Consider the following 25,876-nt stretch of genomic DNA (forward strand, 5'->3'; position numbering starts at 1 on the left):
CCGCCTTTTCTCCTTGCTCATAGTGACGGTTGCGCAGTCTTTGTAGCGCGTGTTCTGCCTGTGTTGTGTATAGCTCGTTGTGTGCCATTCTGGCCCGTTCGAGTGAGCGGCGTAGCTCAGGGGTCGGATGAGTGGTATATTGTTTGGTAAGACTCTGGATCTCGTTTTCTAAGGTACGCTGACGGGTCTTCCTATCTCTGCTGGCTAGTGCCGCATCACGCATCATATTCCCTCTCAGGGTAGCCTTCGCCGCTGCCCATAGCACCCGTTTGGACACCACGGAGCCCGTATTTTCGGTCATGAACGTGGATATGTGGGCCTTAAGTTGTTCCTTCCCTTGTGGGGAGCGGTATCTATGTATAGCAAAGCGTCATGGCTTACGACCGGGGGAGGCCAGCCCTGCTTGTAGCAAGAGAAGGATCGGGGAGTGGTCTGAGAGTCCACTATCTAGGATGCAAGTGTCTTGTATTTGGGGGATTATGGTATGCGATGTTAGAAAATAGTCCAGGCGTGATTGGGTGCCGTGAACGGATGATAGGAAGGTGTATTCTTTGTCCTTTGGGTGTGTGAGCCTCCAGCAGTCGACTAAACCTACATCTGTGGTTATATCTGTCAATAGTGCTCTATCTTGGTTGTTGCTCGCATCTATAGGGCCTGTCCTGTCCATTATGGCGTCTCTGGCAAGGTTCCAGTCTCCTCCTATAATGTAGCGGGTCGCTCCTATTTCAGTCAATAGACGGTTTAGTTGCAGGAAAAAGGGGCGCTTTGTGCCCGTTGGTGCATAAACGGAGCCCACACATAGGAAGGTGTTTTCTATTTTCAGTTTAGTGAATGCATATCTCCCTTCCGTGTCATTCCAGGTTTTAATGATCGTAGCCGGGAGGGATTACGTAGTAGGATTGCTACACCGCATTTGCGAGGCGTACTACCCCCGAGTTCCCGACTGGTTGGGCAGCAGCTAAAGACAACCCTTCCTACCCAGTCGCGTTTAAGCTTGCTGGATTCTGCATTATCTAGGTGTGTCTCTTGGATCAGGGCTATGTCCGCTCTCTTGGATTGGAGATAGGATAGAATCTTTTTCCGTTTGATGTAGTTCGTCATGCCATGAACATTCCAGGAGAGGATTCGTAGTGGGCACATCGTGTGGGGGGCGTTCCCTGGCATTCTCGATGGTAGAACAAGATCTCAGCGATCCTGTGGATGGTAGATGTAGGATAAGGGGGTTACTTTTTCCAATGAAATAGGGTCTGTGTTCGCCGAGTGATGTTAGGTAGGGAGGGAAGAGGGATCAACTGGTGAGGTCCGAACACTCCGACAGGAAAGGGAGGAGGGGTGGGGGGTTGAGAAAATTATTCAGGGGGGAGAAGATTGAGAGAGGGTTATAGATGAGAGAGGGAAGGAAGGGTATTGATGTTAATAAATAGGGCAACATAAAGTGAGATGAAATAAAATAAAATAACAAGGAGGGTCGAAAGAGGGAAGGAGTGGAGGGGACGGGTACAAATACAAATAGGGGCTAGGGGTTGGAAGCCTCCTGTGGGAAGGTCTGTAGACGACGAGTCCGATTCCTATCGGAGCTTTCCGTGCCGTCGGAGCGATCTCTCTGCCGGGGAGGCGGCGCATGGGCAGAGGTCAGCCGGTTCTAGTTGATGGTAGTGAGGTGCGCTGGCTCCAAATTCTTAAAGAAAAGGGGGGGGACGGGTTGCAACCGCGCGGTGGGAGGGACCCGAGGGGGGGGGGGGCAGTTGCCATGTTGGTAGTTATGATGGATGGAAGGGAGAGGGGTACGGGGCAGGATAGCAGGACAGCGGGGTAGGGAAGGACAACGTGCGAGTAACTGAGAGGGCCTAGTATGTTGATATAGATGTATGTGGCCGTGCATTATTGAGGGCTCTTACGTCCATCGTCTAATATGATGTATCATACGGTTGGTGTGTTCGTGCCTGTGGGGTACTGGATAACCTCTGTGCTCGATTTATGCCATCATGTTAGGTTCTGCATTATGGAATGCTGTGGTGGAAGGGAGGGAAGGGAAGAGTTTGCAGGGGCTGGGGAAAGTGTGTTAACAGACGAAATGTAAGAAATGAGATACAGTGTAATATAATATAATATAGTGAGATATAACATATAATATATAGAATAAGGGAGGAAGTGAGTAGATGAGACGGGGGGGACGCGGGGCCGGGCGGGGGGTGGAGGGGGGGGGGCTGCTGTGTAGGGCGCTGCAGTGTGGGGCCGGGTAGGGGCTATGGAATATATCTGAACATAATAATCAACAATTTGCAATGTACAAATTTACAAATTAGAAGTTTCTGTACTCCTATAGTTACACTGCAATATATATCATGGCATGCATCTAGTCTATTACTTCTTATAACATAACATAACATAGTATAATAGGGTTCCTTGTTGTTATCATGTCATTATCGTTTAGATTGCGTATCTTGGGGCATACCCTGTGGTTGATAGGGAGTATTAATAGGTCCTGGTCCATACGTGTCTAACGTGGTCTTCTCACCTTTGCCTATGCGTCTTGTAATGTATTATTGCGTCATAGTACTGTGTAGTGCATTTAGGGGTTGTTAGGTTATTAACAAGCCCGGTGGTATGATCATGATCGTGCGACGCCCTGTTTTGCATATTATAATATAATGTAATATCGCCTACCGTGGCATCTCCCACTGGTCTATTACCCTGTTGGGTGTCAGTGTTTGTGTCCCTGTGTATGGCTTGTTTAGTTTATTTTGGGTTTCCGTGTAAGGGTTGGATATTAGTAGAATCTAGCAGAAAGGTTTATTGATATGGTTTACATATTATGTCATGTGTGACTATGTGGCATTGTTATTGTGAATTGTTCTGTAGTTGGGTGAGAGGGGTGTCTACTTATTTGTTAGAAGTTTGGTTATGAGTCTAGTTGGAGCCTCTTAGAGTGAGATCCTAGCTTGTGTGTGGCCTGTGTATGTCGGTGAAGCCTGGTGTGTGCACTGATATGTGTACCCTGCGCCTTTTAGCAGACAGTCCATACCGTGTTATTGCAACATAGAACCTTACAGTATGCTATAGAGAGCATAGATCTGTTAAACATTTATCTTTAAAGGAGGTAGTTGTGGTTGTCTATAGGATAGGTGCAATTATAGAGTCCAAATGTGCACTCATCTGTCCATAGGGTTGCCGCCGGTTGACCTTCGGTGTTATCATAGTTGTTTCTTGTGAGCACTGTGGTAGGTAGTCGTCTCAGGAGGGTGCGGCCGCTGGTTTCAGAGGTGAGCGGGATTTATCTCTCCGATAGCTGGGTATGGACTGCCACCGCGTGTAAGACCTGTCCTCTATCGTCATGCGATTTTAGCTAGTCTCTCTAGGTCTCTGCCCCTTTGGCCGGTGTCGGTGTCATGGCGGGTAGCGCCTTCATTCTCTAGTCCTAAGAGAAAGGTTCTGTCGTCCTCGTTGCCCCCGAGATGTCTGGTGGACAGTTTGTGCTTGTAGAGTCCGTAGGTTGACGGTGGAAGGAGTCAAGGAATTGTTTCAGTTCTTCTGGGTTGTAGAAGTCCCTGGATATTCCGTTTTTGGTGACCCACATTCTGGCGGGGTCAAAGAGGCCGTATTTCATCTCTAGTTGGCGAAGTCGAGGTCTTAAAGCTAGAAAGGCCTTCCTACGCTCATTAGTGTCCTTTGAGTAGTCGGCAGTTATCCGTATGTCGTGTTGGCCTATCCGAAAGGGGCCGTGGTTGCGCACTGTTTGTAGTATTTGTCGGGTCTGATTGTGGCGTAGGAGGCTAGCGATAATCGGACGAGGTCTAAGGGATGTATCGGAACGTTTCGGGCCCACCCTATGTACGCGTTGGAATTCTAGAGGTGGATCAAAGTTCAGAGAAGTCAGTTTAGGGAGGGTAGAGCTCAGAAAGGCCTGTATGTCAGTGCCTTCTTCGTTTTCCGGGATTCCCAGTACGCGAATGTTGTCTCTTCGGCTTCTGTCCTCCAAATCTGTGAGTTTACTCTTGAGGTAGAGGAGGTCCTGGTCTCTATCCTGGGATGTGGCCATCTGTGTTTCCAATGATCCCATGCGATGTTCCAGGCCTGTCACTCTGGTTTGAAAGCTTGCAATGTCTAACCGAATGGATTTGGTTTCTAAGGTCAATGAGGATATGGAAGTGTCTATTCCCTCCTTTCGGCGCCCAACAGCAGTGATCTCGTGTAGTATCCGTTCCATAGTGGTAGATTGTTCCTTGTCCGATGTCGTAACAGGCTGGGTTGAGGGTGATGACGGATAGGTCTCCATTGTCATGGGGGTTGTTCGTTTCTGGTGGAGCGCCTCTGAGAATAGTAACTGTCTTGCCGGCTTGCCTGCCAGTTTGTGGTTCGGTTTGCTGCCAGACATCCCCTTACTAGTCTGCAAAGGCTACCTGGTTGGACCCGAGGTCTTCTTTGGGATAGGGGTTCGCGAGTCGGTCGGTCTTTGTCACTGGCCCCTCATCTGTCAGTGTCCCGATGGTTCTCCTTTTAGGGTGGGTTGAAGGAGGGGTGAGTGAGGCCCTTTCTACGGTGTTTTACCTCCTGACCACCGTCACTGTCTCTGTCTGCCGTTGATCTCCTTCTCCCATCTCTAGTGCGGGCATTAGTGGGGACCCTTTGTTCTTGTCTCAGAGTTCAAACAGCTGGAGTTGGAGAAGCAGAAGTAGGTAATGGATATTTAGTTTCAATGTTCTTTTATTTGTTTTCCCTGTCCAATAGTGGTCCTTTTGTCTCTTTTTTCACTCTCTTTCTACTTCTTTTTTTTTTTGTTAGTTTCTTCTTCTGTCCTCCTGGTTTTTAAATTTTTACTTGTTTCTGTCGGTTTTGTAGATGATAGTTCTTTTATCTGTTTACCTACTGCATGTCCCTTTTTTGTTCCTGCAGTTCGATGGTCGATGTCCCTTCCTCCTCCGCCTGCTCCCCGCTCTCCCTCCGATGTAGGAGTAGGCTCGAAGATCCCTGCCGAGGGTGCCGGGCGCTGCCGGTCCATGGTAGCCGGGATATCTGCTGTTTCTCCGACTCGAGGGTGCGGTTCCGCCCCCTCGGTCAGGCCTCCGGCGCTGGGTCTCGTCGCGGGTCTCGTCGCTGTCCCTCCGTGATCCACCACTGATCCTTCCTCGGGGGCTAAGGGTGTCTAGGGCCCGGAGCGTGGTAAGAGTCACCGAGGCCACTCACCGGGCCGTCCCAACGCTCTGCCTCTTTTTCAGCCCTGTCTCAGTGGGCCGACCGCGAGACCAGGATGGCGCTGCTCCGCCCCCTGAGTAGGCCTCTTCCCGTCGGGCAGCCGCTGGCCCTCCAAGTCTCGGCCACGATCCGTTTCACCCCCGGTTCAGGGGCCCAGAGGCCTCTGGATCACTCCGCCGCCTGATAGATTCTTCAGTGTGGCCACAGCAAGGCCCCCGCCGCCTCCCCAGGGTCCCTGCAGCGCGGAGCTCCGAGATTAGGCGGCCATCTTCCTTCGTGGCCCTGTCCATGTTCTTCTAAAACACAACATTTTAATAGCTTGTAAATGAACTGTACAAACATTTCAAAATACATTCAATTAGTTTTGAAAGCACATTTTTTTAAACTCATGTGCGATGCAAAAAAGATGTAAATGGGATGAAAACAGATCAGAACACTTTACTTGGTGATGATCAAATGATATAATATTTTTGCTGAAACTCGTGTTCCACAGATTGTCTGTACGCTATATAGATTTATCAGTAAAACTGCATATTCGTAATGAATGTTTGTAGCCATTTCAATGGAAAATGTGCTGTTTGTATATGACAGTGCACTATTGCATCATACGTTAGTAATATATTTATTAGAAGCAAGTTTTTAAACGTGAAATAAGAAACATTCCTGCCCTATCCTTGATGACTCTAGTAGTGATCTGGGAGGCAAGTCTGGGTTCATGTGTGTGCTATAAGTGGGCTGTATTCTTATACATCGAGCAAAAGTGTAGTCTAATAGACCAAACAAATCAGTTGTTTTGTACAGAACTGATGAACATCCATATGTGATAAAGAAGAAGGTGACTCTGTAAAATAAAATATTTGTCTGGGATCAAATAATTTGAGACCAGTTTTCAGGACAAGTATATTAGTTAAGACGGGTAGATTATTGAAGTCACTACATCTGTAGGTCTAGTAACATTTTTATGATTTTTGCATTTAAATCCTCTAGTTTTGGGGAGAAGGTTACTTGGCTACATATGATGTGGAGTTGAAAGTCCTACCGATGTATTGGGAAAAGGATTTAGCTGCCATTAGCAGCTGTTTATTAACTTAATAGTATTGCATGCACTGGTGATATTAATGAGGAGTTCAAGGCCCCTAGGGTTAGCATTGACTGGAGCAAGTAGAACCTAATTCATTGCCATTCTGATCGCAAGGTCAGCTATTGCAACTTCTTGACAATCAGCCTAACCTCACACCTTTAATTGATTAATGATATAGTCACGGTTTATATAAAAAAAACATTTTTGCAAGGTGGATTGGTGCTCTCAGGCAATTAAATAAGACTGATGTTTTCTGAAAATTGGTTGTAAACATTAGTGTGTGTGTGTGTGTGTGTGTATATATATATATATATATATATATATATATAATCTTTGCTATGAATTTGGAGAACTCAAGTGGCATTCAAAACATAGCATGTTAAGCCTTCTTCCACAATTCTTAGTTCCAAGATGGTATAAGCTCTTTCTGTTGTAGATGGATCTCCATGTTTGTATATTTCTGAACCTATAAAACAAAAAGTTCACTAAACAGACCGTTTAGTTTAACTAGGAGGCAGCCTATAATCAAAATTGAGCGAAAGCACAATCGGCTGGATCAACTTTGGGAAGATTATTCTTCTAAGATATTAACTGAAGATAATAAACATACCAAACCTACCTGGCAACTAAGGGGAACGTACATCAGCACCTCATGGTTCGGTAAAGTATTACAAAAAGGGGAAAAGTCATCTTCAGAAAGCAATTAGAAAACAGTAAAAAAAATAAAAAAAAACACTAAACACAATTTATCATTAAGAATGAAATAAATGCGAATAGCAAACAAGAAAGCAATCTGGAATGCAAGAAACAAGCCAGAGCCAATCTATGGAACAAACTCATATCAGCTTGCAGTAAATGTAATCCAATGCTATTCTGGACAGCCATCAATGAGCTGACCAAAAATCATGCATTGATGCAAAATGAACATGTTTCGGATGCATAATGGATTACATTTCTGTATGTCTACACCAATACGTGCCCTCCTTTTTGACGCAGAATCATCAGACTCATAAGCTGAAGCCTCAGTTGATAACACTCAAAGTATATCAAAAGAGCTGTCCAGGATTAGCAAAAGTTGACTTCAATAGTCAAAAAAGAATTGCATGACAGCATGTCCTACGTTGTAATACCTGCTCTCTTCACATACGTCCAGTTTGGCTTCAGTTGTCACACCTTTCTTTAATCCCAACATTGTGTCATGGTTCTATTCTCCAACCCATCTATCCTGAGCTTTATCGCCTAATAACTCTCATTGAAGCAAAATACTTTGCGAACAGGATTTTTGCATGACCTTGAACTTTAAACCACAGAACAAGAACGTAATCCGTTTATATAAACCGGCTTTCGTCCAGGCATTGGCACAGCCCTAATTTATTCTAACACTGTCTGTCCTCACACCAAAGGCGATTACAACAGCCATTCTTGTACGCCTGCTCTATTGACTTAAAATCTGTGTTTGATAAAGTGTATTATGATTTGCTCTGGGAAAAACTGCATTGAAAACTGAATATTTCATAAACCCTCTTAACGGCTATTCAGTTACTGTATACCAACAGGTGGGTTCAGGCCAAAACCTGCAATAAGGGAGAAATTTCGAGGACAATTGTCACATGGAATGGCCTCAAACAACGCTGTATTCTGACCTCCAGTTGTCCTATCGATTTTGTAAACAAACAGTAAAGCAAACTAAGTGGCTGTGGTAAAGTCCTTCAGATAACTGAGGATCAGAATGCCGTCTTGATGCAGACCTTTACAAGTAAGAATAGAAGTATATTGCAGGGCACAAAGTAGTCTAATTCTTCACCCAAGCTTTCACATTTTGTTACAAAGCAAAATGATTACCAATATTCCTTGCCACCATTCTCTTCCTCCCTTTCAAACTATGAGTCCTCAGTCCACAAGCGTCCCAGGTATTCTGACTGTTCTTCAGCAATCACCAGATCACACATTAGTACTCACCTCCCACCTTTCACTAACCTCTGAGTTCACTGGACGCAGAATACCATCAGGTAATTTGGACTAAAATACCTCATACAAGGCCCTGTGTGTGTACTGCTGGACACATAGTCCACAGCAATGACCTGGTTTAAGGTGCATAGTTGGCATACTGCATGGAAAATACCTGGAACCTGAAGATTACAGGCTTCAAGTACCTTATACTGAGATAAACATTTGTCTTCCTGAGGGTGATAAAATATGTGGCATTAGTCTTAGTTGTTTCATGGCATAGGAGAAGGCGGAGACTAGGATAGGGTTGATGTATTTGTCAGCCTGTTGAGAGAAGATAAGGTGGTCTGAGTGCCAGTGGAGGTGGCCAAGAAACAGGAGCTTAGATGGCCTAATAAAGGTCAATATCAAGATGTAGTGCAAGATTTTGGGCTGTGCACAATCAAAATGTCTAATCCTTGGTCAGTCTCCAGTCCTGGTCCCATACCTCACACTGTTAATTTTACCTACAGCAGAGATTTGCTAGCACAGACACACTAGATTAAATGTCATTAAGATGACTTAGATGTTCATGTGCTTACTGCAGTGAACTGTATATAAATGGTGTTCACTAGTTTCAAAGTAACACAAATTGAGGATCCCATGTCACATTCTTCTAACCATTTGCTTTCCCAGTTCTTTTGAGTAGAGTGATTTGTACTGCATAAAGTGTATTGCTTCTTCCCTTTATTCAATCAACCCTAACTTCAGCTTGGCTAGAAGTAACCCGATTTAAGTTGGTGGTCATGCAGCATGCTTGTGATCTTTCAAAAGTACACTCATTTCAAAGATCTTCTTAAAAGGAACAAAACAAGCCACCTTTACAGCTTAACACAAATCACAGCTGGTAGATTACTACATCAATATCATAAAAGGGTCTAATAAAAGTAACATAATTTTCTTCTCTGCGTCTAAACTGACTTGAGCAGATATCTTCTGCAGCTCAATTTCCATCCCCAACAAACCATGAAAATAATTTCTTCTCTCAAACTCGCAACTTGCAATGCGTGTGACTATCTCCACTGCAGTCTTGCTCCAATAGAGCTGCAGTCAGTGGGGCCAGAAGTAGAAATGCGTGATGAAGCCAACAAATACCTGGATCCTCTGAACATCTCTATTGTGGTAGGAGAGCTATGGTTAATAGGTCACCATTGCTAGCGCTAGTAACCTTTTGTAGATGAGAAACCCTCTACTAGGATGGTTCCTGTGTCCATTTTGATCCAGAACCAATTTTGTGCTGTCACTTCCCAGCCAAGAATCTATTGCGGGCTTGTTGTTTTGGTGTGTCTACATCAAAACACAAGAGCATTGTTATCTCACATTGACTTACAACAATGCTGTTACATCATCCCCACAGTTCTGTGTACATTCCCTAAGAGAGGAGAGAGGGACTAGGATATCTGGTTAATGAAGTTGAAGGGATTTCAGCCCATCGATTAGCCCTTTTTGGTGTTTGAGTGTGCTGCGGCATCTAAATGTGTGACACCTTGGTGGATGTTTCTCTGAATGACTGTGAATCACAGTATGTGACTAGACTGTACAGACAACTGTAGTGCCAATGTAATAATAGGTGTAAAGGAGTGAAATGGAAAATATGCCCTACACCCTATTAGCATGACATTTGTTTGGTGAAGTAAATCAAGACTTGAGAATAGCAATCACCTCATAGTGCGCTCATCTTTATCATCTTATTAACTTAGGTTCCTGTGTCTGATACCCAAGTGGAGTGTCTAAAGTAGATGTAATGAAATATATGATTAACCGGCGTATTCAGTAGACTGCAAGAAAAGATTCCCTTTGTGTAAATGAAATTACAGCATGTAAATAATGTTTGCAGTACATCCCATAGATTAAAATCTTCCAATATGTTTGTCTCAGGCGTTTTTTAAAGAAGAGGGGAGATTGCCAGCTAGATACAGTGTGGGCAATTTGGGGGTTTGCTCTGTGTACAGGGGTGATAAAGTACTACTGGAGTCTCTGAAGAGGACTAATCTAAATTAGTTTGACATTGTTTCAGCAAGTTAGGATAGGGGTGGGCTGATGATGAGCAATCTGTTTATCAGCTTTTTTAAAAAGTTTGCAGACATTGACAATAAGCCACCAGACTCTGTGCTAAAAATGCTTATGTATGGCCATGCCAGTTTATTTAACCAGCTTAAACAACACGCAGGCTCATCCAAAATAGGAGCAAACAACTATAATGTGCTACTAGATTCAGCATCCTCAAACTTTGGAGTTTTTGAGGATTTTGTAACAAAGTTTGAGGGCTTCTTGTGTTACTGAGTTAACAAATTAGCTATTACATTTTATTGCTAGTTACATGGGTGTATCATTACAAAACACCTATCAAAACGTACATCAAAGAACACGTGGATTAGCTCAAGAATAAAAATTGCCTACTATTGTCCTGCTATGGTCACTGCTGCTATCATAATGTCGCCAGAGTTCAAATGTAATTTAAAGTCACATATGTTGGCACTGCAATAACTGTGTATATATTTAAATCTTCATATTTATCAATAGTTAGCTATGTGTGTGTGCCAGTGAGTGGTATAATGTGGAATTTGTTATTGATCTAGGAAAATTGATAGTAGGTGCTGCAGAACTCCATCACTATCTTCCTTCGGGGCGAGAACAATTATTAAATATTCACATTACTTATCTTCTTTGACTTCACTTGTCTTAATTTGTAGTGTTCTAGTATTACTGCCATGAGCCTTTTGCCTATGCCAAGCAATTGCTTGGATATGACTGGCCCAGGGGTGAGATATACTAGTAATAGACTCAAACTAAAGCTCTGAAAGTGTGAAATTGGAGTAGTAACATTGAGCAGTTAACAGAATGGGCAAGGTTAAGAAAGGGTTGGAGTTGGGGTGAGAGCAGAAAATCAGAAATGTGGATAGAGTTTGTGAAGTGCAAGGATATAGATAAGAGGAGGGGTGGCACAGCAGTATAGTTTAGGTGGCCAGGGCTAGAGTTCAGGATGGTGCCGAGGTAAAGGGATGTTAATTTGCAAGTTAATGGAGTTTGAGGCAGGACTATAGTAGGTGTGGGTTCCGGCGAGAAATAACGCCTGGATAAAAGAGATGAATCATTAGATTTAAAGTCTACAGTGCAAGGGAGATTTTTGGGGACATGCTCTCCTCCCTTTTGAAATGCCTCTTGTTGGTGAAAACTGTCTATATCAGTCCTGCCCTATGCCCCTTGTCTTTGCTATAAGTTAGGCAGGATATGGTAGTACTATTGCCAATTCTTTATTTACATAGCACTGTCAATGAAATGCTATACATACCAAGAACCACACTTACTATATTTATGTTGTGTAATACAGATTGTTTGTTTGTTTTTTCTTTACGTGCTACACACTTTTCAGTATGTTGTTGGTGTGTTACTTCTGAGAAATGTTACCATTTGAAATAATTTTCTTAGGTAAAACAATCTTCAATCTTTTTTCTACGTTTTTGTTTTTGTTTTTGTTTTCCAGGAAGTAGGGCGTATGAAAGTAGAACTGTTTGCTGACACTGTGCCAAAAACTGCAGAAAATTTCAGGTACCATAACTATTATTACTCTACTCAAATACAGTGTCTAACTATGGTTAATTTATAACGGTAAAGGCCAATAAAGGGAGGAAAAAAGAGGTATGGAGGATTTCTACCCTGCCTCAAAGACTGTAAACCAAGTTGAAGGTACCCTGGTACTTGAAATTCAATATCCAAGAAAAACTTGGACTGCTCAGCCAGAGCAAAGCAGCGTCCGTTTTCCACCAGAATAATTTACCTGCTTATAAAGTATGTGTTTTTGGAAGCATGTAAGTGTAAGGCTGTGCTTTATAGTCCAGAACATTGACAAGTATAATTTGGTTATGTTTAAAATCAAAGAACAGAATGTTGAGATCGGAACAATTCAATAAAAATGCTGCATTTTATTTAGAATGTGTTAAAAGTACCTAACGTTGGGGGCGTGGCTTCGGAAGCCAACATGGCGGCCGCATTTTAGCAGGGCTCCGTGGCTTGCCCGGAATCCGGCAACATCCTACCTCGACAGACTGTAAGGCACTGGGGCGCTGAAAAGGTGCTACAAGTGGCTGATGGATCAGGCCCGGTCAAGGCCGGTGCTGGGGGGGCTGGATCGCCGCAGCTGCAGCGGGCTCGCCTGACTTTAAGATGTCGGGCGCCATATTAGGGCCCTAGCTCTCGGGGCCCTACAAACACTGGATTCAGGGACTCCCGCCACCCCCAATATAACAGAGGTCGAGGGGAGGCCTGGTCGAGGAAAGAGAGGAGAGCGGAGTCAACACCCTCAGGCAGTGCAACGCACCCGCGGCAGGCCTGCCTGATCCTAAGATGGCAGGTACCACATGGAGAGTCCGGGCGCTGTAGGCCCCACAAGACGGGAGGACAGCATGGTGGTTGAGAACTAAGTCCGCCCGGGGGTGAAGGTGGATTTCACAAGCGGTCCTAGGCCGCATCAAACAGCCGCAGCCTACGCAGGCCCAGATGACAATGACCTCGAAGCGATCCTTAAGGCAATCCAAGACTCATTTGTGGCCCTGGAACATAAGGTAAATGAGCTGCGAATAGATCTCTCGCTGATCCGCCAGGACCTACGAGGTGTGACCCAGAGAGTGAACGAGGCGGAGAAACCCATTTCAACGGTGGAAGACGACCTGGCTGCCCTTAAACGGCACGTTTCAACCCTCCTGACATCGGTGGCAGAAGTACAGGAAAGGGTAGAGGATGCGGAGCACTGCGCTCAGCACAACAATCTGCGGATGGTGGGCCTGCCAGATGCCCTAGAAGCATCTGATGTGTCAGTAGAGGAATGGCTCTGCGCCTGGATGGCAGTGGGCAAGCTGTCCACTAACTTCATCATAGACTGCGCACATCGTTCATTGGCGCCTCGGCCCCCATTCGCTGCAACCCATTCCCCTAGTCCTAGGATACTGCGGATCCTGAATTTCAGGGACAGATACGCAATTCTGCGTGAGGCTAGGACCCACAACACCAAAAAACTCCTAAGGTCATGATTTTCCCTGACTACTCCAGGGCAGTACAACAGAAGCGCAGGCTCCTTTGAAGCGGTTAAAAAGAAACTTTGTATGTTGAACCTCCGCTATATGCTACTTTTCCCTGCCCGCCTCAAAGTGATATTTCAATCCACTACCTATTTCTTCGACACCCCAGACCAGGCCTGGGATTGGGCGGTGGAGAGAAGAGAATTGCGACAGGTGTGGAGGGGAGGAGAGGCGGGCCAGAGACAAAGGACCCTGATGGGGCTCCCCTCTCGGCACGGGTGCCAGGCAGCGATCCAGGTCACGACGGGCCTGGTTGGCAGCTGGGGGCCGGCGAGGGAGCATCCAAGATCACTCGGCTCACGAACTACAGGAGGGGAATGTCCTTGACAAGGACTTGACAGCCACTCAAACATTGTTTGCATTGACTGGGACAATCCTCACTCTCAATTTCCACTCTAGTTGCACTAACCTTTTCCTTTATAAGTTTGCTACATTTGCAGTGAGTAGTGTGTGCAGTTACATGCAGGCCAAGGTGGCTTTGAGGGCCAGCACGCAGGGCAAAACAGATTGGTAACGGGGCACTGGGCGCGCCAAGCTCTACCTAACATAACAGCAATATGTTCAAACTCATGTCCTGGAATGTTAACGGCCTGTTAGACCGAATTAAGAAGTCTGCCGTGCGGCGCTACATTAAAAGGCATCGACCGGACTTGGTCCTCGTGCAGGAGACCCATCTACCAGGAACCCAATGTAAAGTACTCACATGTGGCCGTGGAACATAAGGTAGACGAGCTGCGAATAGTCCTCATGCAGGAGACCATCTAGCTGGAACCCAATGTACGTTTCTTGGGAGGTTTGGATATGAGCGGGTGTTCCACGCTGGTTATTTGAGGGGTTCCAGGGGGGTGGCGCTGTTACTTCACAGGTCGCTGCCCCTGTTGGTGACCCAAGTGCACACTGACCCCCAGGGGAGATATGTGGGGCTGGAGGGACACCTGGCTGGGAGACAGGTTAACATAATTTTGTGCTATGCACCCCATGACTCCTGGGGTCCACATTTACCGACACGTGTAGCTTGCTAGACTCCCTTCCGCAGGGCAGCACGTTTGCTGACGGGGACCTTAACACAGTACCGGACCAGCTTCGAGACACCACAGCCGACCCCCGTCTTGGCAGGCGGGCCGGAATGTCGAGTTTCATGATGTGGGTAGATTCATTAGGCCTGTGCGATGCCTGGCGGGTGTGGCACCCGCAGACAAGGGCATTTACGCATCAATAAACAGCACATCACACGGTGTCACGGATTGATCAGATCTGGCTCTCAGCAGTGGACTTCTTGGGATTGACCTCCATGCAAATACTAGTGCGCGTGATCTCTGATCACGTGCCGATCGTGATGGCTTCGGGGACTCCTTTGCAAACCTGAAGCCCTTTGTGGCGCTTCAGAACCTGGTACTTGAAAAACCCTGACTGCCTTGCATATCTTGAACAGAAAATAGATCACTACTTTAAAGAAAATGTGGGTTCAGTGGCCTCTGTGGGGATCTTATGGGCCGATAGGAAACCCTCCCCGAGGGGGGTCATTGAGGGATACGTCAGACAGCAGGAGGCCAGACAGTTGCAGAGGGTGATGGACCTGGAGGGTGAATTGACGGACTAAGAGGGTCAAGTTCGACGTCCCGGAGACCAGGAGATGGAGGAACCGGTGACGCTATTGCGCACAGAGATTCAACAAGTATCACTCGCAGAAGCCAGGCAGTGCTGGCAGGCCTCTACCCGGAGGGTTTATGAATTAGGTGATAAGATGGGGAAACTGCTGTACTGGTTGGCGACCTGGGATGTTTCGGCACCGGTGGTGCTCCTCATTAGGGACCGGACTGACGTTGCACGGAAGGGCCTAGAGGAGGTAGTGCGCACCTTTGCCTGCTATTATGAGGATCTCTACTCCTGAGTGCCCCAGCCCCCAGCAGAACGGGACAACCTCATTTTGAAAGATATTCCACTTCCCTCTATTCCGGCGTCCTTAGCCGCGGAGCTGGACCTGCCCATGACGGAGGAAGAGGTAGACTGTGCTATATCGGCCCTTCAGGCCGATAGAATACTATCAGTGGTTACGTCGGCGCCTCGTACCTCATCTTGTGAGCGCCTATGCGGAGGCGGCTCGATGGGGTGCGTTCCCTCTGGGTCTGGATTGCGCCACCATTGTGGTCATACCAAAGAGTGACCTACCCCGACACCAGTGCTCCTCATACCACCCCATCTCGCTGATTAACGCGGACATTAAGATATTTGCAAAAGTGTTGGCCACTCGGCTGGCCAGTACATTGTCCTTCCTTGTTCACCCGGCCCAGTGTGGCTTCATGCCAGGTAAGAGCAGAGTCGCTGCCTGAGACGGGTCCAGGTGGCACTCTCCCAGATGGAAGGACTAGAGGGGGATTTGGCACTCCCTGTGGATTTCCCCAAGGCCTTTGACACCCTGGCGTGGCACTTCCTGGAAGAGGTGATGACCCACCTGGGCCTTGGCCCAAAATTTTGAGGGATGGCATACCTTCTTTATTGCGACACGTTGGCGCAGGTGCGGGTAAATGGTGTCTTGTCGAACTCTTTGCCGATCAGAAAAGGAACGCACCAGGGATGTCCTGGTTTGACCCTTTTGTTTGCCTTGGCCATTGAGCCACTGGCCCGCCTTCTTCGGGGGGGGACCTGCTTATGAGGGGCTGGCTGTGGGGGAGTGGATGGGAGGATGATGTATCCCTGTACGCGGATGATGTTCTGGTGTTTCTGGGGAGGCCTCGAGACTCTGGCCCCTGATGCCTTGAGCTCCTTATCTTTTATGGTGAGGTGTTGGGTCTGCGCCTGAACCCAGGGAAATCAGTGCTGGTGGAGGTGTGGGTACAGGCGGGGGGAAATGAATGGTGTCACACCATCCCGGTGAGGCGTAATGCCTTCAGATACCTGGGAATCCACCTCTCGACAATCCATGAGCTGGCCTGGGAACTGAACTTCCAGCCCCTTGTGCGGACTGCAGACTTGGGCAGGTTGCGACCCCTCTGCCTGAACCTCTTGGGCTGCACCGGCTTTTTCTAGACGATCTGTCTCTCCCCCCCCCCCCCCCCCCCTGATATTTGTACGTCTTTACAAACTTCCCAGACTTGGTCCCTTGGCCTGGTACTGATCCCTTACTTCCAAGCTTACCTCCTTTTATATGGGGGGGAAGGGGCGCAGCACTGAGTGGCCTTCAGCTCGGTGCGGAAATCCCCATATGAAGGGGGGATTGGAATCCCGGACTTATACATCTACTACCTCGTAGCCCAGATGGTCCCCATCAATGAATGGTTCAACGGGGGTTGGGATGACCTGACTTACCAGCTGGAGATCTGGTAGGTGAATTTTGAGGGTCTCCTGGGACTGCTATACGGGGGCTGAATTCCCTATGCAGCCCCACACTGTACACAGGTGGTGGTGAAGTGCTGGAAGGCGGCACTGCGGTAGACGAGGTGGGAGTGACGCCTCACTTTGTTGACACTCTTATGGCAGGGCACGTGGCTCCGGCAGGTCGCTGAGTTAGAGGGATTTAAACAGTGGGACAACATCGGAATCACTTATCTGGGTGACGTGACAACACAGAGGGGCTTATGTCACTCCAACAGCTGAAAGACCACTACGCACTGGCTAACACTCAGTTCTTCCATTTCCTCCAGCTGCGCCATGCCCTAGGGACTCACCTGTCTCCAGCCCAGTCCCTCCCTGAAGATAGCACTCTTGAGGCGAAACTCCTGATGGGAAAACTGGGAAGGGGTGCCATTACCCAGACTCACCACTCACTAAAGCACCAGATGGACTTCCAGGGCTACGCAACAGGTGGGCGGCTTGGGTGGGCGACTTGGACGAGGACGACTGGAGGGAGGCCTACCCTGCACCCCGGGAGCTGGCCATATCAGCGCGGTTGAGGATGGTGCAGATTAACTACTAAGCAGGGGCACTTCTCTTGCATGTTGCCTGGGAGTGCCCGAAGGTGCACCCCTTCTGGGAGGGGGTGGAGAGGGAAGTTTCTGTGGTGCCCCAGCACTTGATTGATTTGAACGTAAAGGTGGCGATACTGGGCCTTTTGGAAGAGTTGGCCAAACGAGAAATTGCGCAACAATGGGAAAAAAACCCTGAGATGCCGTCCGTCACGTAGTGGCGAGCGGGGATGGACTGGTGCTGCACAGTGGAAAAGCCAATCTATGAGGCGAGGGGCTGTGCCCGGAAATACGAGGCAACCTGGGGGACATGGAGGGCACACTGTGGACTGAACTACCAAACAATGTATTTGCCCTGGGCTGGGGGTGGTGGATGTTTGGTTCCCAACTGCACACCATGTACGGACCCATCCATTGTACTTGTGCTCTACTGTACTCCCTGTATTGTTGTTGTCTTTTGTTCTCTAATTTAAAAAAAAAAAAGAAATAAACTTGGATATAAAAAAGGTTCCTAACATTATTGATGCGAAGGGAAGTAGGAAAAGCTTAGAGAAAACTAAAGACATGGCAGGCTAGAAATCTTTTTCTTAAGGGACATCCACACATTAAAATTTAATAAGCCTTTTAGCTGTTTTATCTAGTGATGGGTGTTATAGTTTTTTATAATGCCATTTCAGAGCATTAAAGTGTAGGGGGAAGAGGGTTTCTCAAAGTCATCAGTTAGAAAGGGGATCAGAAGTCGTTAAAGTGGGGATACAGAAAGGACCATGTGGGGTTTCTGTAATCCGAGTACCTTGTATTGTAGTTCAAGCCAAAGTGAGGAGTCCTGAACTGAATTACATGAGGCTCAAAAGAGTCTTGAAACCTCACTTAGGGCCACATGTACAAAAATCAATCGCAAAACCTGATGTACAACAGTGTCAATGACATTGTTTGCAATTCCCAATGGGGTTGCAAATGACCTACCTAATGAATATTCATGAGGTAGGTCGCTATTTGGAACTCCATTGGGAATGGCCGCCCTCACAGTGATGGCCTGAAAGGAAAACGAGATGCATTTCAAAATCAAAAATGAAAAGTTTTCTTTTCATTTTTTCAGAGCAGGCAGTGGTCCTTAGAACCACTGCCTGCTCTCAAAAAATATTTTCGCTGCCATTCACAAAGGGGAATGGGTTAGCACCAGTTTGAAACTGGTGCTAACTGCGATTGATTTGCGACTGCATTCATGGTCACAAAACAATCATACGTACCATCTGGATTCGTTATTAGGAAGGGGCGTGACACGCCCCTTCCTTATACCGAATCGCAAAACCCAAACTGCGATACATCCCAAATAGCATTTTTCAAGTCGCAAATGGGCCGATTCGCCGTTTGCGACTTGAAAACTGCTTTGTACATCTGGCCCTTAGTCAAGAGAGTGAAGAATTGAGTATGCAGGGATTCTGTCTACAATGCATGTGTCACATGTTATGGATTAGGCAACCAATTCATCAAGGCAGACCTTAGGCATATGGTTGGCAGGTAAGATAGCAAATTTGAGAGTTAATTATTTGTCAACATACACAAAGCTTTGAAGCCTGTACACTCCTTGACAGGTAAACACAAGAAGACATTACCCTCTACGGTGATGTGCTTAGCTAACTTTGATCTCCATAATAGCCAATTAAAGCCTGAGTACTGGATCTGGGTGCTTCCTTCGCTGAAATGTGATCCGGGAGAGGTTGTAATAAGGTAGAAATCCAGGCAGCAGTTTATAAAACAGTTGTCTGTTGCAGATAATTTGCCATTCATATAACTAATTAAAAGTTCTGGTTCTTTGTTCAGGTAGGCTAGTTAGCTGCAGACTTTCAGACCAGTCATTGGTATTTGTGCATTGGTGTACACTTTCTCATATTTCTTGAAAGTTCCTAGAAAGGAGCATTTGTGCCACTGACATGACCCAAAATGACAGCAGCGTAGCTCCTCATTGCCATATTTTGTCCTGAACCACATTTGAAGAACCTACCTGAGGAAGCCTCTCCAGCTTCAGCACCGGTGAAGGGGGTCAGGGGGTTTGGGGGGTTATGGCAGGTGGTCAGAGACTTTGGTCTGTCATATCCTGCTGCTGCAGCTGAGACAGATTTGTGAGCCAGACGGTCCTGGGGGAACCTACCTGCCATATAGTATTTAGAGTTTTATAAAAAGTCGTAGTGGAACTCCTGAGACTTAGACTACTAGTAGCGCTTAACCCGAATATCTCCTATAGTGAATGGTGTATAGCCACTACAGATAGCAAGAGGTGAGTTGACTCAGGGACCTGAATATAAAACACTAGAGCCCTGACCTCAGGGGTCTGTGTGCATTGTTTGTGAACATCCTATTTTACTTTGCGTTTGTATATAAATACTACTTTGTTCAGTCAAATACTTGCTTTTATGAAAAATCATTTATTGCTGCTGCTACTGAACATATTTTGCCAATCAACCAAGCGGAAGTATTGCTCGTCCCGCGCAACTACGGAGAGCCAAGTACTTACGGGGTACTTGGCGCAGTTGTGCAGGATCCGTAATAGGGTGGGACCCAGGACATCTGGAGTAAAAGGCCTTAACCCCCATGGGAGGACCTAGTAGCTCCTACTTGCCCCATAGCCGTCTGAATAGGGTTCTGCCATTAGTTATGCTAATATGGGCAGATGGAACCTCTGGAAATAGAACATCATTGTAACCAACTAGCCCATCCAATCATATGAGAACCAGAAAAATAGATATTCATGGCATGGGAAAACACAAATTAGTGAAATAGGTTTTCCACATTACTAAAGATTTTGGTGAGGGTAGAGTCTCTTAGGTTCCTCATTCGTTTCGAGGTGGGTGCTTGATCACTGCTGCAAGATAAGCAGGCAAGGTAATTTCACAGCAAACATACTTCTCTCAGTATGCAGATGAAAAGTTTGTTGCAGTAAAAGATTGTTGCAGTCAGTCAAAATTGTGCAGCTCCTAGTTTGTGTTTTTTGAGCTAGGCACAAGCTGGTCTTTCCGAATATCCAAGACTACAATTCTTTTAAAGCAGCTCAGACATTTTTTTAATACCAAGTCCTGTTCTAGACTGTCATCTTCACACAGAAAAAGGTGACTGTAGCAAGCCAAGGAGTTTCTGCTTTCATTCTTAGATTTCTAGAAGTGGTAACAAGGCCATGAGGAATGCATACACCAAAGGGGGTTTCCAGCACACCTTATGTTCGAAAAAGTTTTATTTTTGTTCTCTCTACAAGTGAGTGTGCATGCAAGACACCCAAGGGTGAGTTGTATCTTAAAATGAATCATTTTCCTGCTGGTCCTTAATACTCCTTTGTGACCTAAAATATGACAAACTATTAAAAAAAAAAAGAGCCCTTTGCCAGTTCAGATACAATTTCTTCTTGTAGCAATTGTTCAGTCCCAGAAGCTGCAGCTAGGGCTTTACTTAGTGTTTTTCCCATGAAGAACAAAAAGATTATTTTGCATCACCCCAGATCTCTAGGACTCCAGCCAAAGCCAATGCTGCAAACTTAAACTGGCCCAGTTTCTATCACCCATTCTGCAGGGAAAGTGACTTTGCTCAGCCGACCTTCAGGATTCATTATTGCATGTGTCACCACAGATATAAGAACGAGTTAGTTGGGGCTGAACACAGTAATGATAGTGCCGGCTAAGTATCTCTCTATTTAGTTGGAAGGGTTCTCAATTACCAGGTGGGACTACTCGATCCATACATGAATGATTGTTTTGTTCAAGCCCCTTCAACTGAGACAGGTTAGATGAGTCTTGTTATGGTTGTGATCATACCATTTAGTGGGTTCTCTGACAATCTCCCCAAGTCTTTGTTATTTCCATCACCAAGGGCAGGGTTAATCTAATGATCTCCACCTAAAGGGTCTCTTTTTTTCTGTTTCTGGAAAGGATTGCCTCAGGGACTTGATGTCACCTTTCACTTATCAAACAGTATTTTGGAAATTATAGATATTCCGGATCTTCTGGTCTTCCTCATATGTTTTGCGTCATACCAGTCTTCATCTGAGACATTTTCTGCCACAGTTTCTGGTACTTTGAATTTGTTGACCTATTCAGTATAAACTATCTTCTAAACATCTCCTTATCTTTCTAACGGCCTTAACTCTTAATCTTCTAAGTGGTGATGCCTTCAAACCGTCTTCCCACTGACTTGATGATTTTGCTGGTAGGAAAGGAGCACCTGACTTTTTTGCCCACAGGAGGTTGTGATACCCTATATTGTTATTTTAGGTTTACACAACTCCTTTTCAGCGCATGTATTCTTTTGCGAAATAACAATGAAACCTCAATATATAAAAGATTTAAGTCTGCAGGCCCCATTCTTCCATTAGCTGTCCGGGAAATGTAAAACTGGGTGATTCTTACATTATTTCCCTGATTGTCCTTCAGCTTCCCAAGGTTCTTTTGATTTCTCTTTAACCAGCTTTTCATTAGTGGTAGCTCAGTAGTTATTTAGCATCTTTATCTTCCCAAGGAGGGCTGTTACAAGATCAGCATGTTTAAAAATAAGGAGGAGCTACCCATTTTTTAAGTATATGATTGGAATTTTGTCGGGGATATTTAGTTAATGCACTATCTTTATTTCAAGCAGTTAGTAATCGGGAACCCTTTTCTTTCCTTTCTTGGCCACCTCACTTGTGCAGATACTTGGATGGGGTGAGACCACAACTCAGTGTAGCCTCTTTTCATCGTTTACAATAAATTTAAAGAAAATAGTAGAGGTTGAGAAACCAAATACTTGCATGAAAAAATGGAAAGGTTGCATAAGTTAGAATGAAAAATTGAAAATGTGATGAAAAGCTTAATACTGCATTTCTATTGTTACCGTACGACCTTAAGCCCGAAAAGGTGGATACAACCTTTCCAGAGAAGCAGAAGGTGTCTCTTACCCTGCCCAAACTGAGTTAAGCTCAAGTGGCAAAGAGGTTTTTTGGAGTCACGAAACAAATGTCAGAAAATTTCTCATTCAGAATAGCTATACATTGAGCTCCATACCCTGAAATCAGTATGCTAACACAACGATTGGTATTCTACTATATGATTTGTTATACCCTATTTGACTATAAATCAAGTGTATTAGAGTGATTATAAACAGCTGATCAATATTTATGCAAATTGTCAATCATATTTCATCACACATCCTTAGGGTCTGATAGTGTTATCTAAACTGGTTGTAACCAGACTTCTGCCAGCACTGTTGGGATATCCAATTATATGCTAACATATGTTGGGTTATCCAAGTATATGTTAACATGCCAAGTCATGCAGTGCCTCCCTGCATAACTTATGGTGCCTTCAGACTTGAAATTGGAACTCCATGGTTCAGAGCCCCCTTCATCAACGAGTCAGCCTGCCTAACCCCATCCCTGTCCACAATATAATACATATCTTTTCTAGTCTTGGTGTTCAGTGGAATAAGGAGGGATAAGCTCATGTTCAGTTCCAGTATCATTATGCAGGGTATTCAAACAGTTCATTTGGCCGGCCTCTTGTGAATGTAACGCTTAAAAACATATATAAGCTGTTATACACACCATTTCTGTTTAAAATATTTTAGAAAAGAAATATACAGATTTAAAGTTAAAACAAAACTCATGCATGCCACCACATTTGAGGGACTGAGGAAGAGCTTTGTAGATGAGGAGTGAAACGGAGAGAAGGATAACAGCCGAGCACAGAGTTGGGGAAGCAGAGTAGCTTGGCTGTAAAGTAAGAATAGGGTGGGTGTGATAACAAAATGCGTAAGGGAGGCACAGCTGAAGGTGAGTGAAAACCAAAGGCTTAAACTGGGGCTGCAGAGGATGTCCCACCCTCAAATAGTAAACGAGGGGGCAGAAAAAAGAGTTGGGAGTGGGAGATGAGGAAGTATTGAGTGAGGATGAGGAGGATAAAGGTGGAATACTGCTGTTAAAAAAAAAAAAAAAAAAAAAAAAAAAAAAAAAGAACTAGCCCTCCAGAAGGAAGAAGATTAAGGGTGAAAACGGGTGCGCGGGTTAGGGTAATTCTCCTAATGTATTCAAAAAAGAAGACCGAGCAGTGCCCAGAGCCCCAGAGAACGATACAAAACTAAAAGACCCCAACACCAAAAGTGTATAACAGTCATGTAGCGGCAAAAAAATCTACTATATATTTTTTACACGTAGATATGCATGTTAAGCGTAATTTTTTTTTATACGTTTTACCTCTACTTCTTGTTGTTAACATTGTTGAAGGGGATTTGTTTACTTACAATTTTCTTGGTGTGCAAGCCCATAAAGTAAATGGACTTTAAATATGGGAGTATGTGTACTAATTATAGGCTCTCTTTTCATCTTGCTCTTTTTCAAAGCAGTAATCTGCTACTCATGACTGACTGTTTATTCTGAAGGTTTTAACGGCTTAGAAAGGCCAAAAAGCAGTCTGATAAACTGCAAAGGGAGGGAACTGTTTAATTGAACTGCAAAATGTTACGCTCTTCCACCTTCGTTATCAATGACCCTATAATTAGTATGGATTCATTCTGTGAAGCGGCACAAAAAATAAATGTACCCAAATTCAGACAAATGTCAAAAAAATAATTTCAGAAAGCTGCAAGCCCCAATTAGAGGTACTTTGTATGAGTTTAGTTGAAAACACGTTTCATACTCCAGCATTCAATTTTGTGTTAAAATGAAAAGAATTCTTTGCAGATGTAAAGAAAACTTAAATTCCGTTAGGGACACGGAGAATAGGATTATGCTTTTCTCCCTTTTCTGAAAACTCACAGGGGCAAAAAAATAAACTACAACTCCCAAGAACACTTAAAAACATGTCATAATTCCCGTGATCTCTCTGATCTAATGATAACACCCATATTATAAAATTGCTTGACGTTGATTATCTTTCCTCTTTCTTCGCGCAAAGGATAGCGTGTCATTTATTCTGCAGTGATCCACTAGACTGTTATTTAATTCCTTTCACTGAAAGTACAAAACAATGTGATTAATTGTCTATTAAAATCATATCCTCTAGTGCGTTTTTGAGAACATTGCATTTAACACATTCATATTATTGCCACATACAAATTATATAGAAATCATGTGCAACATACGTATATCCAATCTATGTCTAAATATTTGACTTCTTCAGGGAGGGTTTTTCATCAAAAAGGAAAGGGTGGCATAATCTTCGCCTCCATTTCCTTAATAGAACTGAAATGTTCCTTTAAGGTTGCTAAGAACGTTTTCCTTCTATGTCAAGTCAGGAGGCTGTGATTATGCTAGTTCACAGTTTACTTACCACTGTGAAAGCCAGTTGGGGCGTTCGTTTAAAATTAAACCTGTTAGAAATAGAATCAGATGGCCAATCTTCTATTTGTAATGTGTCTTCAGACGCCCCCCTAGTGTGAATGCTTTGGAGGATTAGCTCTCCTGGTAGAATAGGCCCCAAAGACCAAAGTATCAATACCAGCCTCCTGCATGACCCAACAAGCCCACCGAGCCATGGTGGGCTTGGAAAGTGGTTTGTCAGGTTTGGTAATCAAGATTAATAATTGAAAGGTCCACACAGGTCTAAGATCCTTGGACAATCTGTCATATTCTTTCAGCCAATTCACCACATACAGGTTTTGAAATGTCTGGAAAGGCAGAATAAAAAAACATCCTGGTATTTGATTTGTTAATCGAGAAATTGTAAAGATCATATCTCCCAGGGAAAGGGATCGCCCTGTCCAGTCTAAAGCCCTCACATCAGAAACCCTCTTACATGAAAGAGTAACATGGTCAACTTAGTGAATAAGTGTTGTCTTGAAAGACCAGCGTTCTTCACATCCCAAGTTTATGAATATTTAGACTTTGTTGGATTGAAGAATCTAATACCCTTCATCTGTTTGCATTCTAAGCGATGAGATCCCACCAGTTTCCCCTCCACAGGCAGGTATCCTGCTGAGATTTCTGAACTGAACGAATTTACGGTGGAATAAGTCTTATCTACATTTGCCATGTGGAAAAGGAAATTTAGGATAAGGTCAGCGTCGGCCTCCACGGAATCCATGCCCCTATCAAAACACCAGTGTCGCCCAGGCAGACCAGTATCTCTTATGGGTACCTGTTACCCATGCCTGTTTCATGTATTCTGAGGCTGATTTGGAAAGTCATGGCACCTGCCATCTGTACCTGATATCCTCCATGCCATGAGATATAGAGTTTTGTCCCGAAACGTTGGATGAATCTCTCCCAATGGACTATGGTAGGCAATGTCTGAAGTATTAATTTGTAGTCGCATGACATTGCTAGAAATACCTGAAACCAGGTCTGTGACCTTTAAACAGGAGTCACGAGTATCTGTTCCAACTGCTGCCTCCTGGCCTGTGTTGCCACTCTGGAGAGTGTGATGAATGGAGTGAAGGTATAATTGAGAACGGTGTAACAATTCTGGAGAAAGGCGTTGTAGGAAGTTGGCTCTGTACGCACTATTTCAAAGTAAGGAATAGTAGGTACAGAGTCCAAGGGTTCCCCTTAGAGGTAAGATAGTGGCAAAAAGAGATAATACTAATGCTCTATTTTGTGGTAGTGTGGTCGAGCAGTAGGCTTATCAAAGGAGTAGTGTTAAGCATTTGTTGTACATACACAAGCAATAAATGAGGAACACACA

General features: G+C 45.0%; 1 protein-coding gene across 5 annotated transcripts in view; it reads left to right on the forward strand.

Annotated features, from left to right (window-relative positions):
• Positions 1-25,876, forward strand: part of PPIH (peptidylprolyl isomerase H) — a 166,364-nt gene that overhangs the window by 15,857 nt on the left and 124,631 nt on the right. For all 5 annotated transcript variants that reach the window (XM_069240333.1, XM_069240331.1, XM_069240332.1 and 2 more), the window contains one exon: positions 11,745-11,809. In XM_069240333.1, coding sequence (XP_069096434.1) covers positions 11,745-11,809 — 65 coding nt within the window. The remainder of the gene's footprint in view (positions 1-11,744; positions 11,810-25,876) is intronic.

Source organism: Pleurodeles waltl, chromosome 6 (assembly GCF_031143425.1).
Source record: "Pleurodeles waltl isolate 20211129_DDA chromosome 6, aPleWal1.hap1.20221129, whole genome shotgun sequence".
NCBI lineage: Eukaryota > Metazoa > Chordata > Amphibia > Caudata > Salamandridae > Pleurodeles > Pleurodeles waltl.